The sequence below is a fragment of the Enhydra lutris genome, unplaced genomic scaffold, assembly GCF_002288905.1.
Source record: "Enhydra lutris kenyoni isolate GAN:26980312 unplaced genomic scaffold, ASM228890v2 scaffoldscaffold8, whole genome shotgun sequence".
Taxonomy (NCBI): domain Eukaryota; kingdom Metazoa; phylum Chordata; class Mammalia; order Carnivora; family Mustelidae; genus Enhydra; species Enhydra lutris.
In genome coordinates, this window is record NW_019154092.1 from 13,936,940 (window position 1) to 13,951,714 (window position 14,775).

At 34.9% G+C, this 14,775-nt stretch overlaps 1 protein-coding gene across 2 annotated transcripts in view; it reads right to left on the reverse strand.

Moving 5' to 3' along the window:
• The window catches only part of LOC111142431 (structural maintenance of chromosomes flexible hinge domain containing 1), a 163,703-nt gene that overhangs the window by 15,538 nt on the left and 133,390 nt on the right, over nucleotides 1-14,775 (reverse strand). For both annotated transcript variants that reach the window (XM_022495550.1, XM_022495551.1), the window contains one exon: nucleotides 5,222-5,393. In XM_022495550.1, coding sequence (XP_022351258.1) covers nucleotides 5,222-5,393 — 172 coding nt within the window. The remainder of the gene's footprint in view (nucleotides 1-5,221; nucleotides 5,394-14,775) is intronic.

Below are 14,775 nucleotides of genomic sequence, written 5' to 3' on the forward strand. Positions count from 1 at the left end.
TTTATTTAAGCATGTTCCCCAGAAGATCAATTACTGGTTCAAAGAACATGAGTTATTAAAAACAATTAGAAGCACTTCTGATTATGAAAAGTGACACATACTGTTGAGTCAGATCTGGAAAAACATATAGAAAAGGATAATGGAGAAGAAAATTACCTTAGTTATGTAATCCAGAAACAATTTTCTTTCTACTCTTTCACTTAGTCGTGCAAATGAATACATATATTGTTTCAAACTTGGGAAAGTTCTCTAACCTTTCATCCTTATCTATCAAATGAAGAGGGCAGCAGTAAATGAAATCATTCCAGTGACAAGCTTAATAAAGTATCCAATACATAAGTAAGCCTTCAAATACTATTATTCTACTGACAACTGCTTATTTATATCATCTATTTTTCTATAATCTTTGCTTTTTTTTGATTTTTAAGGTTGTTTTAATAGTAAGGGCTATAACACCTATTTCTACCTTATGTTGCAATTTTCCCCAGTTTGTCATTTGCCTTTCTATATTCTCCAAGGTGCCTTAAAATTGCATGCAAACTTTTTTAAAAAAGTATAAATTATTTTCTTTGCTCATTTCTTTCAGTATTTCTATATCAAAAAACTTCTAATTTTGGATAGGGTCATCAAGGACGTTCTTTCTGAAGGTAGAACTCTAAAGACCAGATCAGAAAGAAATTAAGTCAGCTACACACATATCTTGGGCAAAATCATTGTAGATAAGGCCATTAAACTATTCCTTTCAATATTAAACTCATTTTCTATTTAACTGTGCCAAGAACTTCCTGAACACAACTGAAGAATGGTAATACTAGTTTTCTTTTTCTGTACTATTTTATTTTGTAAGATGATCTGGGTATTCTCCATATTTATATTATGCAACAATTTAAAGTTTGAACACTTCCTCAGGTAATGGTCTACCTAAGTTTTCTGCCTTATTTAAAGCAATTTTGTTTGCAATTTTCTACAATTTAGTCCATTTTATTTGGAGATGCTAAATATAGTTATAATATAAAAATCTAAGAAATCTCTAAGTCTGAATAGGATTTTCTGAGCCAATATTCCTCTTGTATTTGTTCTTGCCTAAAGACTATCTCTAGGAATTATATACTCAATACAAGGTTCTTCTTTTTTCTAATTCATTTGGTTGCACTGTTTATTGAAATGCATTTTTCCCTGTCATTTGACTTGAATGATTAGTTTGCTTTCTCATTTACTAATAAAACATTCAGCTTATAGATTTGATATTTGATCTCAGGTGTCTTCATGTCTCCTAAATCTAATATGTGATGCTCATTTAAACTTTTTCTTTTTTGACAAAATACTTTCTTCTAATGGTCCGCTATTTGGGGTAGTTACTTTGGGAAGAAAGGAATAGCTATTTTTAGAGTTCCATTACATTATGCTACAAAACGCTGGGTAAGATCTGCTTTTTAAAATTTGTAGTCTCATTTTGTTGAGTAGCAATTTGGTCCTCTGAAATTATGGCCAATTTTTGTACATACTCTATAAAGACCTAAGAGAGTGTTGGTAATGCAACTTAATAGGTGATAATTCTTTGTTTTTGACTAATAACCTGTCATGGAAAAATGGTTCCTCAAAACAATACTTCTATCTCTATTATTGCAAGTTTAAAAATTCTGGTTCTGTATTTTATCACATCAAGTTTATTAAGTATTGTACTTGTGGTGTGGAATACATCTTTATCAAAATGAATTTACCTTTACCTTGAGGTTAGTTTTGGCATTAATATTCATTACTGGCGATTTCTTCTATTCAATGTTTACATGACATTTTTGTTAATTATTTATTTCACGTTATATTTTGTTTAGGAGATTCCTTATAAAGAACATAAAGGAGTGTCAGACATAGCCTTTACATAAGAGATTCCCATTTTTTAGTTTACTGATCGTGTGGCACTGTGCAAGTCATTTAAATTCCCATAGTTTCTCTTGTTACTCCATCTAATTTTTTTATACTTCTGACATATATTAAGCACCAAACAAATAAACGAAAAATGACAAAATTTTTATACGTCCTGGGACTAGATTTTTAAAATCTAAGTGTCTTTGCTTTCTAGTGAAAAAATTTCATGTATTTACATGTTATTCAAGATCTTATTTTTAATTACCTTATTTTATAACACGTACACACTCATTTTTTCATCTTATGCTCTGATTTATTTGCTCATACCTCATATCAAATACTATAATGCAAAACACTAAAGAAATAATTACTTAGAAGACACTAGTAGAAAGAAAATTGCTTTTTCTTGGCAAACCATCCCACAATATACAAGAAACATTTCTCAAAGCTCTCTTGTATCTGATCTTTACTATGGCCAACTGATTAAGGAGGGAATTTCCCTCTCCTAGGAGTTGTACAATCTGAGCATGTTAAAAAGTGCCAACTGAAGTCTAGGTGCAAGGAACTCAAGGTTGCTGAATGCCACAAAGTCATCCTTGATTTTGTCTTGGCTGTTTCCAATCTTTGAATCAATGATTTCTTCCAGTTTCCTGCCAGTACATTCCTGTTTTGCTTAAAGTGGTCAGTCAGGGATGGTTGCTATTGCTTAAAACCAAAAGCATTTTATACGTATCAATAATCTTGAATGATCTCATTTGATTTTTTAAATCATTTGTTTAGTATTTGAGGTTTTTTAAAAAAGATGTATTTATTTGAGAGAGTGAGAGAGAATGCACACATGCCAGGGAGAGTCAGAGGGAAAGAATCCTGAGCACACTCCCTGCTGAGTCCAGAGCCCAATTTAGGGGTTCAATCTCAGGACCCTAAGATCATGACGTGAGTAGATATCAAGAGTTGGATGCTCAACTGACTGAGCCACCCAGGCGCCCCTAATAAATGAATTCTTAATGCTGATTCATTAGTCTGCAAGTACAGCATATTTTTTAAGATATCTACCAAGAAGGACATGTAACTGTTATATTTTAAATCCTTGCATTTTTTTAAAAAGATTTTATTTATTTGACAGAGAGAGATCACAAGTAGACAGAGAAGCAGGCAGAGAGAGAGAGAGGGAAGCAGGCTCCCTGCTGAGCAGAGAGCCCGATGTGGGACTCGATCCCAGGACCCTGAGATCATGACCTGAGCCGAAGGCAGCGGCTTAACACACTGAGCCACCCAGGCGCCCCAATCCTTGCATTATTTTAACTTTATTTTAACTTTACGTATTTGATAACCCAACAAGGGCAAAAAATTTTTGATTAAATGTTTTCTTCCCAAAACCTATAGATAATGCTTCATACTGTTATACTAACATTCAGATGCCCAGGGAAACTGCAAATTGTCAGTTGACAGCTGTGCATTTTTAAAGTTCCACAGGTAATTCTTTTGCTTGGGAACCACTGCCATAAACTGTAGTGCTCGACTGATATGGGTTGAAGCTTTTTATGTTGATTCACTAGCCCTGAGTGAATTGTGTTTCTCTTTTTACTTTTTACAGTTTGTTTAGATGTTCACTTATTGTCTACAGAGAAGATTTTTGCATGTATTCACTGACATCATAACTAGAAGTATGAGCCTTTATGTCATACACAAGTTTAATTTTCTGTGTATTATGATGTTTTGACATCTTAAAACCTTTCTGGCTGGGTAAAGGCTGGCCCTTATGGGGCTAGCCAATTAGCTAGCATGCAAACTAACCAATCCAGAGCCAAACCACTTCCATCTAGCTTGTGCTCCCCAAAAAGCAGTATTCCTTTGCCTTAATCATCATCCTTTGCCTAGAGACCATACCTACAGCCCATCGCCCACTGAAATTATTCAAACTAGTCAATCCTAAGCCATTTGCCCCGTCATGCCTTTCCTTTCCTATGGAAACCTCAATAAAGGCTGTGGCCTAAGCACCCTCCTTGCTCTTATTTTTCTGCCTCCTCACCACATTTGTGTTTTTTTCCATGTGGCTATGAGTGGTATGCCCCCTGTCTCTAAGACCTATGAGTAGACTACACTTTGTTTTTCTGAGCCTCTCTCCTGGGTCTCCTCTTAAACCTGCACCCGACTGACCATATCATAAAAGAACACAAAACAACCCTTCCACATCTTTCCCAACTATTAACTTTAAATATTGCTGATGGCTGAAGTAATAATTCCAAGCTGAACACAATCCAAGTTCCTTAACAGGAGAAAAAAGAAATAAACTACAGTATATTGATATGATGGAATATTATCTTGCCATGAAAATAATCACATATAGAGTGTTGCATGAACAAAGATACACAAAAAAGTATGCATTGCATGATTCCATTTACATAAGGTATGAAAACAGACATGCTGTCTTAAGTCAAGGAAGTTGTTATTCTTTCAAGAGGAGATTGGGCAGGGACAGGAAGAGTGCATGAGAGACTTTCTGTGGGATTGATCATGTTCTATACCTTAATAGAGGGGCAGCACTCATTTTGTGAAAATCTACCAAGCTGTGTGTTTATGAAGTGTACACTTTTCTATATGTATATTCTAAAGTTAAGAAAACACGGTATACAGATACAAGAGAATATTAATCAGCCTAAAAAGAAAGGAAATTCTGACATATGCTACAACATGGATGCACCTGGGAGCCATTATGCTCAGTGAAATAAGCCAGTCACAAAAGGACAAATACTTTATGATTCCACTTTTAAGAGGTGCTTATTAGAGCAGTCAAGAAATTTTTTAAAGTTAACAATGACAATAAACTCTTTCTTGCTACAAAAGTAGATACCCAAGCATATTAGAACTATATAAAAGTAAGAGCAGACTCTAAGTTATAGCCTGTTGGGGACCTACTATAAGGTATCTTCACTTCAGAGCACAGATGCAGAGGCAATTACACTGGCTGCCTAGAAACAAGGGGACAGGCCTGCAGAAGGGAAATTGGGGGAGGGAATCACATGTCATGCACTCTAAAATTAAAGTTCTTAGTTGTAATCTAGACAGCTACCAATTTTAATATAAAAAGAAGTATGATGATGTGATGAAATACTAACTCATTCGATAAGGACAGTATTTTCTTTATTTTAAGATAAGAAGAATGAAAAAGAAGGAAAACCTACTTCTATATAATCCCAAACTACCTGATACAAGAGAGTTCAAAGTATTGGACAAAAACATTATATTCATATTTTTACTGGTTAATTTTTCATGTTAGAGTATCAATACACAAGCCCCAGACAAAGGACTGAAATCAAATGAGAAATTTTATTTAATTAGTTATTCAACCTACCTATTTGCTCCCCTAAGACCAGGCACTGTTTTGGTATTGGAGCTCCAAATACCATTCCCCGAAGTTTATCCATTGGAGGAGCTTTATTCTGAAGGCCCCCAAACTTTCCGTTACTTCGAATACGATCTCCATCTCTGGTGAGCAGTGTAGGACAGTGTGTAATTTTAACAACCTATTGTAAGCAAATGAATATTAATTAGCGAGCCTATAAAATGTATTTCAGTTGTTCTAAGAAAGGGGAAATCACTTACGGGTTCTGAGGTTAGAAATGACATGATCATGCTAGTATGTTCAAAACTAAGCTAGTGAAAATATAAGATGAACTGGGGTAAAAACCCAGAGACACTGAGATGAATTAGATTACTTAAGTGTCAGCCTAAACTGGAATAGTGACAATGCAAATGGAAACAAACTGATGGCGTAATTGGTAAGACGAAGGAAGAGAAAAGCCAAAGAGCTTCCTGTTCTGAAAATCGGGCAGTATCAAGGCAGTATCATTCTCTCAGTTTCCTTCTATTAGATAGATAAAAGTTTTCCAGATGACCAAAGGAGAGCAGAAAGAGAATATGAGCCTAAAGAAGACAGATGGAAAAGTACAGGGCTGAATCTTTAGAGGATAATACTATAATTTCAACTATGGGAAGAAAAAAGAGCTAGTAACGTCATAGTTGGGAGTTCTTGGGAGTTGGGAGGAGTTGAATTAGAATTATGTAGTAAAGCCTAAGTCATGGAATGGGAAGTAGGAAGGGTCAGTGAAGAATTAGATGCTTCAGAGAAGTCAGAGAATAAAAGAAAGACATTGGATTTAGTATTTCATGATCTTTAAGAATGGTCTTCCAAAAAAGGTTTAGGAAATAGACAAAAATAAAATGTAGAATGAGAGAAGTAGAATTCAAGTAAGATCTTACCACTACTCAAACTGTTAATACACACCACACTGAATGTTGGGAGAGCTAGGGAGAAAGGTCTTCTTGTACTAATCTTTTCTGGGATAGCACATCTCAAAGCAAATGTAGTTAAGTATTAAAAAGCTTAACATTTTGCATGACCCAGCAATTCACTTCTAAGAATTTATTCTGAAGGAAAATCACAGATGTGAACAATGTGCACTCATTGTTTTAATAAAAGATATGAATTTTGCATGTCTCAACATGTTATATAAATTAGGATACATCCACACAATGAAACAGAACATATACATTAAAAAATGATTGAAGAACATAATATGTAAAAATACCGAATTCAATCTAATACTGGGGTTAGTCTCTGAATTATAAAAATAAAAATATTAAATTTGATTTTTAAAAATGAAAAAAATAGTAAATGAAAAAATAATATAAAATCATGACTAGTATTTATTATTTTATTTATTTTTATTTATATATTATTTTAATATAATTTCAAGGTACTTTACAAATGTTTTCCCACCGAAGTGGATACTTTTTTTTTTTTTTTTTTTTATTTTTTTTTTTTTTTTTTTTTAAGATTTTATTTATTTATTTGACAGACAGAGATCACAAGCAGGCAGAAAGGCAGGCAGAGAGAGAGAGGAGGAAAGCAGGCTCCCCGCTGAGCAAAGAGCCCTATGCGGGGCTCGATCCCAGGACCCCGGGATCATGACCCGAGCCGAAGGCAGAGGCTTTAACCCACTGAGCCACCCAGGTGCCCCAAGAAGTGGATACTTTTTAAAAAATTTAAATAAAGGGGTTCCTGGCTGGCTCAGTCAGTAAAGCATGGGACTCCTGATCTTGCAGTTTGAAGTTTGAGCCCCATGTTGGGTACAGAGATTATTTAAAAACAAAAAAAATCTTAAAAAGAAAATTTAAATGCAATAAGATGCCTATTTGAAGAAAATTTGAAGAAAAGAGTGGTAAACTCTTTGGTGAAATCAATCTTTTTGTTTTACTATAATTTTGTTTTTCTACAAACAATCATATCTCATTTTAGTTTTGTTTTGGATTTATATGTTTTTTAAAAGTGAACATTAAAAATACAAAGTGGAGTCAAGTACTATCCATTTATCAGGACTCAGGCAATGTTTTTAAGCATCTGATACCATCTTAAATAACATACATACTCAAATTTATTTTCTGACTTGTCCATTCTCTTGTTAACAGATGAGTTACAAGCCTCGAATAAAAAGGAGAGTTTGGCTCCCTTCTACAACAATTCTGCAGATATTGTACATGGATAGTTTCATGGATAGTTTCAACTCTCAAAGTATCCTTCATGGATAGTTTCAACTCTCAAAGTATCCTTCGATCTTATGGTTCTACACCTCGAAGCACTCAAGAGGACGAAAAAAGTAATGACAGCTTTTGCAAATTCAGCGAGTGAGTAACAGTCCTACAGGTCTGGGAAATACCTATTCAAAACGGCTGTGGGGACTAAAGAGGTGGTGGCATAAACTATAGGCTGAAGTAGTATAAATATGAAATATTCAGGAAGAGAAAACAGTATCCAACACTAGCAAAAATAAAGTTACAAAGGGATGCCATAAAAGCCTTTTCTCAGAAAAGCTTTAGAAAAGTACTTAACTGGTGCAATTATAAGAATTGATTCAAAACTTAGGAAGGAAAGTAATCAGTATTTGCTACACAATTCTGAGGAACAAATACTGTCCTAGCTTTTGTCACATACATTCTATTACATTCTTGTTTACTTATTTATTTTTTAAAAAGGTTTATTTATTTTAGAGATAGAGGTAGAGAAGAAGAAAAGGTTTATTAATTTATTTTAGAGACAGAGGCAGAGAAGATCTAGCGAGGGCAGAGAGGAGCCAAGGGAGAGAATCCTCAAGCTGACTTCATGCTGAGTGTGGAACCTGATGTGAGGCTTGATCCCATGATCCCTGAGACCATGACTTGAGCTGAAATCAAGAGCTGGCAACTTAACTGACTGAGCCATCCAGGTGCCCCTACATTTCTTTTTTAAAGCTATGGATTGGTGTCTTTTCATCAATTCTAACAAGTTTTCACCTATTAGATTCCTCAGATATTGCCTTATGAGCATTTTCTCCCTCCACTCTAGTAGTCTGATTAGATTTTATTTTCTATTTGAGATTTTCACATTCTGTCCTTCAGAACTCTCAACCTCCTCCTTTTTGTACTTCCACTCTCTCTGGGCTGCAGTCTGAACAATTTTTCTGATCTACCTTCCAATTCACTAATTCTCTCTTAAGCTATTTAACCTTCCCAGTGAGCGTCTTATTTTTTTATGTATATTTTCTAGTTTTAGGAGCTCTATTTATCTTTTCAAGTCAACTTGGTCTTTTCTCATTTTCAATACTTTTCTCAAATTGCATTAAACATACTTAAAAATATTGGCTCTTATGTTCAATATGGAAATCATTTTAGGTATAAGATAAAGATGAATTCTTCCACAGATAATCTGTGTTTCCTCCAATCAGGTATCTAAGGACACTACCAGTCTAGCACCATGTGAAACCAAATGTTTACCTTGAAATTTTTCAGACCACCCAAGTAATATGAATGCAGGTTGCAAATAGACAAAGGCCAATTTATTGATATTGATGAATGCTTTAGGAAACCAATTTATTGATATTGATGATTTTTTCCCCCTTTCCTCCTAGTTCCAAGGTTCAAAAGAGGAAATTTTCCTGCAATCTCCAGGGGCACTTGGGAGTTGAAATGGAAATGGCAGGTTTTTTGCTCAACTTACACTAAAGTTTAGCCCTTTGGGTGATGCAGTTTATTGGGAAAGGGATCTTTTATCAGATTCCCCACTCTGGTTAAAGCCCTAGGTTTTGTCTCCTACCTTCTGAGCCTCTCAAAGGAATGAAAACTGATGCTCAATTTCAATTAGTTTGACAAATGTTCTCTAACCAAAACCCGGCTTTAGTGTTCTACTTACCTCTCTCAGTTCGACCATCACTTAGAAACCTTATATTTGCAGACATTAAGATCCATATCCTACTGTTACATAGCCAGAAATAGCCTTTCAGTTCATCTCTGCATGAATTTCCTGAGTTGTCTAGTCCATCTCTGTATAACCCTCAGTGCCTGGTACTGTGCCTAATAGTGTGCTGGAGCCAGCAAATACTGGACCACAGTGAGAGCCTACTCTCCCAAACACCTCATTCAATGGCTGCATATAGGCAGGTGGAAATCAGTGGTGATAGGAAGACTTACACCTTGGGCAAAAGCTACAAATGAGGTTCCCACCACCCCATTCACTGGAGAGCCAATTTTCAACATGTAAATAGCATCCACTGTGTCTCAGTCAAGTGTTCAAATATTGACCGAACTACGTAGAATCTTCTAGATATTATTCAATTTGTTAATCCTATCCTCACTAGTGAGATTTTCATCCTCTCCTAACAGATCCCATGTTGTCATGACATTTAATGGGTATGGTTTCTACTCCATAATTCAGGACATATAAATATGCTAATCACTACCAGAATATAGCAGCTTCTCTATCTACAACTGTTTTCTGGCATAGGTACATTATAGCCATTATTAGGTTCCTATGGAAACACTCATGAAGATGCCAAATACTACTCCTCAATTAGGTGTATTATTTGCAATAATCTCACTAATTTAGCTCTTCTAAATCAGGGCACATTTATTTCTTCCTCTTAGCTAAGTCCAAAGAAAATCTTCTCTGACAGTTCTAGTTCCACTATAAGTTGGTGTGATTTGGTTTCTTTATTTGTTTTGAGCTTAAAGTTTCTCATTTAGAAAGTGAGAGTATATTATCTCTAAAGTATACAAGATTCTAGAACACACTATTTATAGATACTGGCTCATATTTTAAACTGGTCTCTGTTTTCTCTTACATAACCACAAACATTCTTACTCACTTTCAGTTAATTTGCAAGCCTATGTTTTTCACACATGTTTATCACCTAGTAATTCCAAGCTCCTAACACTACACTTATTAAATGTAATACTTCTTGTGTATTAAAGAATTCAAGACCCCTGGATCTCAGATACAAAGATAATGTTCCTTTACTGAAATTTTACCATATTCCAGACTCTTTGCTTAATGCTTTATATGTATTATTTTATTCAACCTCTAGAACAGCCCTCTGAAAGGCCCCCCCTTTGGAGTAGATTTCTTTTTTTATAATTAGTACAGAAGTGATAACCCTTAGTATATCCAACAGTTTACAACATATTTTTCCAGTCTGTTTAAAGTACATAAACTCATATATTTTTAAATTAAAAATTTTACACGTTACACATAATATTACATTAGTTTCTGGTATATCACAATATAGTGATCCCACATCTCTGGAGATTATGCTATGCTCACCACAGGTGTAGCTAACATCTGTTACCACACATAACTATCATAGTATAAGTGACTATATTTCCTATGCTGTGTCTTTTATTCTCATGACTTATTCAGTCCATAACTGAAAGTGTGTATTTCCCACTTCTCTTCATCCATTTTGCCTGTCCCCTCCCCACCATAAGCTTATTTTTTTTTAAAGGCATCATCTTATACACAATTTTGAAACTTTTCAAAAAATATATTTTGTACACCTTCCTTGTTAGGAAACATAAATTCATTATATGCTTTTTTAACAGTAACATAAACTCTACTGTATAAATTACTACAATGGAGTTGTCCAATCCTAAATGATGAACATTTAAGACTATTTCCAAAGTTTCCCATTATAAATTCTTTTACTACTCTGATATTCTTACATATATCTCCACATACTTGTGGGAGTGTGTCTGTAAGATAAACTATTTCACTACCCTGTGATGGTATAGAGATGGCTGCAAATTCTTTGCTCCTTCTCCCATAGGGAAGAGAGAGTGTATTCCCACCTCTCCACATACTTCTTGGATCTGGGGTAGCCAGATTTTGAACTGTGAAATTTACTATCTGCGGCTAGGATGTGAGAGACCTGCAGCTTCTGTCTTAACCGCTTGGAACACCCCTTCTTAAAAACCAGATGCCATCGAAAAAGCCTAAGCAGTGACAAGTAGAGACTCACATGGAAAGATCCCAAGTTGGTCAGCTTATAGCTCCAACTGAGTGCCTAGGCAGCAGCCAATATCAACTGGTCAGTAGGAATGGGAGATAAACAAAAATGGGAACTAATTTCAGGAAATTAATAATAATAAAGGAAATAATAATTTTGAGGAAATATTTCTATGTCTGGATGTGCAGGGTGATTTTCATCTCCAGCCTGTTCAGTGACCAAAATGTTCTTGAAAAAGAAATGGAGAGCCTCAGAACTAAGATAAATCCCACTGCCCAGCCAGTAAAATGTCAAATGAAGTCAAGGATGTCTCTTTGTTAAGACCTCAGATTTAAGGCACTATTTCCTAGATTCTCAAAAGTTTCTAAAAAAAATTCCTAATGGCACTATACCACAACCAAAAGTTTCTTAAAAAAATTCCTAATGGCACTATACCACAGCCTCCTGGGGTATAGTGGGGATGTGTGTGAGAACAGCAACCCTGAGTCTGAGTCTCTGGCCAGACTAGGCTGAATTCCCAGAAAGTAACCGGTACCAACTGCCAGCTGTGTGAGTGAGGCACTTTGGAGCTCCCACCATCCCAAGCGTAACTAGCCAACACTGCAACTAGCTAACACTACTTGGAGACAACCACTAGACCTAAGAACTAAGATGTTGTTATCGTTTACAGCCAGTAACTTTTGTGGTGTTTGCTAGGTAGCAATAGATAACTGAAACACTTACATCACAAACTGCTCTTCAAAGTAGTTATGGGTTAAATTTTGTCCCTCAAAATTCCCATGTTGAAGTCCTAACCCCTCAGTTCCTCCAATTGTGACCTTATTTAAAGATAGTGTCTTTATAGAAGTAATCAAATTAAAATGAGGTCATTAAGTTAGGCCCTAATCTAACAAGTGGTATCTTTATAAAAAGAGGACCTGGATAGGCATACATGTGAACAGACACAGGGAGAAGATGCCCATCCACAATCCAAAGAGAGGCCTAGAACAAATCCTTGCTTCATAGCCCTCACAAAGAATCAACCCTGCCCAGACCCTGAATTTGGATTTCAAGGCTCTGGAATTATGAGGCCATCAATTTCTATTATTTAAGCTACTTAGTTTGTGGTACTTTGTCATAGCAGCCCTAACAACTAATAAGTAAGGGTTACACCAAAGTACATTTCCACAACATTATCTGAGAATAATCTTTTTCCAATAACATCATCAAAAGCAGATCAAATGGCCTGGAGTTTTAGATAATTTCAAATCCCAAAAATATGTCTCATTTAAATTTTTTCTTGGCCCATTCATTCCCATATTGTGCCCAGTTTTATACTGCTTGTCAATCTGTAGGATGTAAATTGGTTTTGACAAGGTTAGTCATCTGAATATTATCATAAAATTATTTCAAAATAGGGCCTGAACTTGTTAAACTTTAAAAATACACATTAAAATTAGAGCTACAAAATAAAAAAAAAAATTCAAATACATACCTCTTTTCTATAATGATTGGCAGCATCCAAATTATCCAAAATAATGGTATCTCCTAACAGCATACCAAACACTAAAAAATACAATAAATTTTAAAAATTATGACATCTTCTTTGGTCATATTAAAATATTAACATATTACAAAATTTTCTTAGAATGGCAACATTAGAATTTTATTTCAATAGTTTTCTCTAACAATAAAAAAAGACATTAAAATATCAATAAAACTATAACTTATAAAATAAATAAGAACATAAATTTCCATAACCAGTAATTTGCATATCTGGATTGTAAGTGTAACATCTGTATTAGAAAATCATCATAATTTCCTTTACCTGTTTCACAATGTTCTACATTATCTGGAAATGTTAACAAATCTCGAGCAAAGACTGGATCTCCAATGGGTTTAAAATACAATCTTCCATTTCGGTAATGAGGTAGAGGTCTGAATGAAAAGAAATTTTAAAAATATATTAAAACAAATATATATTTCTTTCTTTTTTTTTTTAAAGATTTTATTTATTTATTTGACAGACGGAGATAACAAGTAGGCAGAGAGGCAGGCAGAGAGAGAGGAGGAAGCAGGCTTCCTGCTGAGCAGAGAGCCCGATGTGGGGCTCGATCCCAGGACTCTGGGATCATGATCTGAGCCGAAGGCAGAGGCTTTAACCCACTGAGCCACCCAGGCACCCCTAAAACAAATATATATTTCTAATTAAAAAACAATATAAAAACATATGTATATATTGTTTATCATTATTGTGATCATTTAAATCAATTACCCATCCATAAGTAACACTCTTAAATGATAATGATTAACTATTATGCCCTTCAAAATGAGAATATTTACTATATAAGAATACCTACCTGGTTTTATCTGTTCTACTAAAATCAATACAAACTGCTGTTGAGTTTGACAAGGGAAAAAAGAAAAGTAGCCTCTAAAGCTGGCCCTAAATGGGGGTGCCAATAAAATGACTACCTCATGTGGAGAATGGCCCTAGCATGGACAGGAGAAGAGGCAAGCAAGGCCAACACAGAGACCCATGTGAGGGAAGTAAATGTGGTACTCTGGCTCCCTGTCCCTTCCCACAGAATATAGAATGACAACTGAAGCCTAGAGACAAACAATGGGTTTCAAGAGGTGGCGGCCGACTAGTGTGTCAGAACTTTTCCCTTCCACATGGCGGAGCTTTTCCCACACCTTGAAAGTAGGGGTGCTAGAGGGTAAGGGTGGCTCCAGGAGCTAGTTAACTCAATCCCAGTAAGAGCCATAATACCAGGAACAGAAAGGATAACTAGTTTCTAGTGCAAACATTAGCACTAAATACCAAATCCAGACTTTCCCTAAATCAAAGATACTTAACTTGGTCTTCATGGATTCAACTGATAAAAGAAGCCCTAATAAAGTGAAAAATTATTACACAAAAAGTACTACTCTTAATGAACACAGCAATTATGATCTGACTGGATTTCCCGTGTTGTTTAAAATGGGTAGTGACCAGTAGCAGGTGGGGATTTTAGAAGCATAAAGATTTGAGTTCAAATTCTAGTTATTTCCTCAAACTATTTTTAGATTACAAAATGATTAAAGCGCCTGTCTAGTAGATTACAAAATGAAATACATGTTAGTAGACTCTTTAATATATTAGAGTTCCTGTTCTCCTTAAGTCCCTACCCACCTGTAAAGCTTTAAGAATCTGAGAAAATTATCAATTAATACTGTTCTACATTTTATTTTTTTGTTTTGCTAACCATTTCCTTTCAGTCTTTAAAGGTCAAAATCAGACTATACATAAAATACTTCTAAATTTGGATAAAAAAAAATGTCTAATTGGTTTGCATGGTTATTCCCTAAAAACATTTTAAAAAGTAAATGAGGAAATAATTACTTAAAGAAACCAGATTTATATTAAAATAATAAAATATTCTAACTAGATAGTCTCTTACATTTCAACTTACTGGCAGTTCCTTCTCTACCTAAATGATGACAGCTTACTTCCCAGGATATAAACAGGAAAAAACACATGCATCTATACTCTTACTCCAAATAAAAGAGTTTCATATTTCATCAATGATACGGATCTCTTTCCCACTGTAAAAGCCAAAAATTTGCTTTG